The sequence below is a fragment of the Leptonychotes weddellii genome, unplaced genomic scaffold, assembly GCF_054177405.1.
Source record: "Leptonychotes weddellii isolate Sample4059 unplaced genomic scaffold, ASM5417740v2 HiC_scaffold_2584, whole genome shotgun sequence".
In the NCBI taxonomy this organism is placed as follows: Eukaryota; Metazoa; Chordata; class Mammalia; order Carnivora; family Phocidae; genus Leptonychotes; species Leptonychotes weddellii.
Genome location: NW_027850371.1, coordinates 7,947 through 13,304, shown reverse-complemented (window position 1 = coordinate 13,304; position 5,358 = coordinate 7,947). Strand labels below are relative to the sequence as shown.

Genomic DNA, 5,358 nt, shown 5'->3' with positions numbered 1-5,358 from the left:
GTGTGTGTGTGTGTGTGTCTCATCATGGTTCTTATGAGGATGAGATGAGTTAAATATGAAATATGCTTAGAATAAAGCAGATAGTAAGTACTAAAATAAAGGGTGTTAGCCATTTCTATTTCTTTGAGTTTTCCCAGCACTTAGAACACTTAAAAAGCAGAGCGTAGAGTAGAGAAGAATGGGGCTTACAAGTCAAATAAACTTGGGTTTTATCCACGGCCCTGCTACTTTCTAAATGAGTGACTCTGGGCAAGTCTTTTCATTGTTCTAGATCTCAGTTTCTTCCCCTGCAAAATGGGGGTCATAATAGTGGGGTAGCCACTTGGCACGTGCCAAGTTCTTAGGTCAGGGTGAAAGCTCAGCACACACTGTATTATTAGCTACTCTTGTTTACTATCTGTCTGCCTCTTTAGGTCATAAGTGCCACAGAGGCAAGGGCTGGGTGTGTCTCATTAACATTCATTAATGGATATTGCCGCCCAATATGCACGGCAAGCGCCTCAGGGATAATACTGGTGGAGTGAAAGGGCTGGGCACCCAGCGGCCAGCACAGACCGGGGCACGCGCCGGCTGCCACGAGCTCTCAGTCCCTCCCTGTTTTTTGGAGACTTTGCTTGCAGTGAGGCAAGACCCTCTGTCCCCACGGCTGCCCAGTCCTGGCCACCTGCCTTACCCGCCGTGCAGCGCTGGATCCGGTTCCGCAGCCACTTCAGCAGCGGCTCCATGGTGCAGCCGCACACCCAGGGGTTGCCGCCGATTTGCAGGGTCACCAGCCCCGGCAGGCCCTCGAGGGCCTCGAGGCTGAGGAAGGCCAGGCCCCCGTAGCTGAGGTCCAGGTCTCGGAGCTGCACCAGGCCCTGGAAGGCCTGGGGATGCACCCTGCGCAGCCACGGGTTATGGCTCAGGTCGATGTGCACCAGGCCGTGGGCTTGCTGGAACATATCGGCTGGCACGTGGCTGAGGTTGTTGTAGCTCAGATCCAGGTGTGCCAAGCGCTTGGCGTGGAGAAAGAGGCCCGGGGGCAGCTCCATCAAGGAGTTGTTGCGCAGATCCAGCACGCGGAGCTCCATGTAGCACGTGAGGTAGCCGGGCGGCACGGCTGTGATTCTGTTGTGAGCCAGGCTGAGGTTTCGGGTGTCCATTGGCAGGTCGGGGGGCACGGAGAAGAGCCTCTGGCTGCTGCAGTCCACCACCTGGTTATGGCACGTACAAAGCACGGGGCAGCTGGTGCCGGCGTCCGAGCGCATCACCCCGGCTGCCAAGAGGAGGCAGACCAGCAGCATGGCTGGGTGGGGGGGCCCAGGCCAGGGCAGCTGGGACCAGGTGTCACCCATCTTGGACAGCTAGCAACAACAGTACTGTAGGGAACCCACTGGAGCTGAGGCTAGGTCCATGAATCAAGAGTCAGTGGCTCAGAAGGACAGCTACTTCAGGGCCAGAGTCCTGGAAGGTGGGGCTTCTGGGCACGTGGTATCATGGCTCAAGCCTTTCCCCAGAGCCTCTAAGCACCAGAGGGCTCCTTAGGTGAGATCCCCAGGAAGCCCCCTTTGGAGCGCAGGGGACAATAAATCTAAACCCCCTCAGGGTCTGAGAAGATGATCAAAACTTGGGAGAGGAAGGAGCTGAGGATGGGGCTGGACCAGCTGCTAGCAGGTCATATAAGGGTCCCTGGAGATCTGTGCTCCTCTCACCCATGACTGCTGGGTGCTTCCTCTCTGTATCATGTTGGAGTGCTGGTGGTGGGTCGGGGACAGGGGGGAGGACATGAAAGGTTCTGGTAAGTCTAAAAACCCTGAGCCCTGTCCCACATCGGGGACCAATTAGGAGGCCAGGGCTGCATCTGGGTCTCCAGCATTGGAGGTCTCAGAAGCCATTCCTCCTGATGGCCCAGGGGGCTCGAGTCCAAGGGGGTCCTGGGGTGGGTGTTTTGGGAAGGGAGCCTGGCGGGGAGTGGGTCTCCATGGGTCTCCTGAAAGCCCGAGTCCTCAGCCTCAGCATCTACTGAAATCCCCAAGAAGGCTCTTCTTTCCCCAGGTTGGGGAGGACCCCGAGTGACACCCACTGTTGCCTGCCAAGGCTGGAAAGAGCCATGTGTCCTGGAGGTGAAGGATGGGGGTCAACTAGGACAGCTTTGGCGACTTCTCCTGAGCCAGTGCCTCTCTCCCAGCCCAGCTCTGTGTTCAGCAGGCGGGGGCAGAATTCCCTCTGTCAACAAGGAAAGCACTCAGGCAGAGATCTCCAATGCCCTCTCCACCCCCTTGTCCCCTCCTAGATTCCCTGCCCCCCTTCTTCTCTGCCACTAGCCACAGAGTTCTCTGTGAACTGTGGGTCAGGTGTGGGCAGCAGTGGGCTTGGACCCCACCCTCACGTTGTGGTCGCCCGTCCTCCTCCGGGGTTCTGTCCTGGGTGAGATGCATTTGCTTCTCCTCCTAGCCTCGCCCCTCAACACCAAACACCCCACCCTTGAACAACTCTCTAAGAGAACATGCACACACACGCTGGTGCTGGTCGTTCGCATACCCCTTTCAGACAAGGTTAGCACTCCCCTCTCCCTTCCTCGCCCTCTCCCTCGTCTCTCTCTTTCACACACACACACACACACACACACACACGCACGCACGCACACACACGCACAAATGCACACATTGTTCTCCTGTGATCTCCCACATTTTGCCCTGCCCTGCACTCACACCTCCCAATTTTCTGTCCAGCTTTCTTCTGTACACGCCCTCCTGCAGAGCCCCCTTTCCAGTCTTTCCCCCCTTCCCCCCATGCACACCCCTAATCCTAGCTCCCTTTCTACAAGCGCCCCACTCTGCCCCCCAGTGTGAGCCCACGCCCACATTTGGTCAGGCAGAGAGACCACACGATGACACACCAGTGTCTCAGCCCCGCCGTTCACCCGCATCCCTTGTGGCCCCCGCATCCTCTGTGGCCCCTGGTTGTCCTCACTTGTCCTCCCTCACCCCCTTGGTCTAGCACTGCCTCTCTTCCCAGCATTTCCAGCCTCAATCCCGCCCACTGGGAAATCACCCAGCTCCTTTATCCAGACCCATTTTTCTGAACCCCAGGGTCTCGCCTTGCACTCCCACAGGCCCTCAGGAGCCCACTTACTCTGTTCCAAGGACACAGCCATCAATCTGCAGCAGACAAGGGTCTCCCTCCCTCATCCTGGAATCCCGCTTGCTGCTTCAGGAGAACAGATTGCCTCGCCGGCACTTCCCCTCCCCCGGCCTCTCCTCCTCCATGGCTCCTGGATCCCAGGGCAGCATCCTCTGTGGTTTCCTGTCCTGTGCTCCCAGGGACTGGCCGGTTCCCCTTCTTTTACTCAAAAAAGGGAATCAGAGAGAGGATGCTTAGAAGAAAGTTCACAGAATCCGAATGCTTCTTCCCGAAACTCAGCCGGTGCCGAGGCTGCTGGGGTTTGTGGCTTCCGCCAGGTCTTCCCCTCCCTCCGCCTTCCTTTCCTCTCTCCCCCTCCTCTCTCCCTTTTTCGCTCCCTTTTTTTCCTCGAGGGCCAGGTACTGACGTTTCACTGTCTCTTAGCAACTGCCTCCACATCTCTGAGCAACAGGAGAGCTGGCTATGGACCCCACCAAGATGAGAGAGACGAGAAGGAAGCAGTTGCAGAATCCACAGCCACCTGCGGGGGTCCTAGTGATAGGGCAAGGGGGGCTCAGGGGGAGGGGGCAGGGGGCAGGCAGGGGTGAAGGCAGAGGGTCTGGCAGGGGGAGAGGGCAAAAGGGCCCAGTGGGAGAGGTTGGAGTGGGGGCAAAGCAAGGATCTGGAAACTGAGATGGAGGAGGGCCCAGAAGGGAAAATAGAGATGGTTTGGAAAGGGGAAAGGAACTTCTCGAGGGGCAGGGGGAGAAATTAGGGAAGGCAATGAAGACATGAAAAAAGGTGGAAGGAAAGAGGAGAAGTGCTTGTGACAAGTTTGCTCACTTGACGGGATATATGTATTCAGTCCACATGTAGCATCTGTTTCCCTGGGTCTGAATGTATTTTGGTCACCAGGTACCAGGTGGCTGGACTGGCTCAGGGCTTGTCAGGGACAATTATGGAAGGTGAGACCTTTCTGTGTTCCTTAATTGTCCCTAAGTCCTGACCCCACAAGCTTGGAGAGTTTTGGGATGCAAAGGGCCAAGTGCAGGTCCAGGTGGGGTACAGGTCAGCTCTATTTCTAGGAGAGTGGAAGCTTCCAGAAAACCTTGTAGGCTTGATCTCTTTCTCCAGGTCCCAAGGACTCTGTCTGCCATCCTGTTTCCATTTCTCCAAGCTCCCTGTCCCTCCCCCCACAGACTGACCTCACCTGAAGATAAAGTCTTTGCAACATTTCCTTTCTTGGTGACCCATCGAACAAATTTCTAGCCACCCTGCCTTTGAAAAACCAGCTTGATGAGTTGGTTTGGTCAAAGAGCTGGCTCATTTCTTCATTTTAATAAAGTTGCTTATTGAGCACTCACTGTGAGTCTGGTGCTTGGCTACACGATAAGCATATAGCTACCAGTAAGATGGATGAAGACTTCGCCCTTACAGAGGTCATGTTAGTCCTGTGTGTTCACCTAGTTTATCTGGGACCTCTTCTGTTGAAGTAATATCTTAAGTCTTTGGGGAAAACCAAAATCGAGGAGCAGAAAACACCTGTTAAGTTGTACGGATTCCAGGCACATATAAAGTCCTCAAAATTATTGTCTTCTCTAACACGATTCTTTTTCCTTTATGGTCTTAGAAGTTCTGCTGCTAAGCATTGTCCTCATATTATGCTCATTTTGAATCTTTCATGTTCTACAGTGTCTGGTACAGAGTAACATGGTAACTACTTCATTAATATTGATATATTGAATTGGCTGAGGTAAATATGATTTGTATCTCCCCCTCCCTTACAGAATTGAATGGTTCTTCAACTCATTTATGAGCTTAGAAATAAAATGTTAATGTTAATGCACAAAACAAAGCAACACATGGGAACAAGTAATCCACCATAAACAAGGACTATTGGGCCTCAGTAAAGAAAGCTAGCATGATACGTTATTAACATTCACTGAAAAATGATAGAAAACATACTTCAATAGAACATTTCAATATTTAATGTTGACTAAAGACACATTAAAAAACAAGTGACAGAGAATGGAAGTTTTCTTCCTTTACATAATATGAAATTTATGTTTACCATAAGACCAATAATATGAGTAAAGGAAACTACTTGTGACAGTTTTCTTAAAAAATCAGATCTAGGCAAGAACGCCTTGTTACCATTTGAAACTACAGTTTTCTGGCCTGTACAATTGGGATAATGATGATGGTATCTAACTCATGGAGTTATTTTAGGTTATATGAGTTGTTATTAATAAAGTA

General features: G+C 52.7%; 1 protein-coding gene across 1 annotated transcript; it reads right to left on the bottom strand.

Moving 5' to 3' along the window:
- Positions 1 to 500: 500 nt before the first annotated feature.
- On the bottom strand, positions 501 to 3,535 carry LRRC55 (leucine rich repeat containing 55). The gene is made up of 2 exons (XM_081810435.1): positions 3,115 to 3,535; positions 501 to 2,205 (listed from the first exon to the last, which is right to left on the bottom strand). The coding sequence occupies exon 2, from the start codon at positions 1,332 to 1,334 to the stop codon at positions 501 to 503; it is 834 nt and encodes a 277-aa protein (XP_081666561.1). The 5' UTR covers positions 1,335 to 2,205; positions 3,115 to 3,535.
- Between the last annotated feature and the right edge of the window lie 1,823 nt (positions 3,536 to 5,358).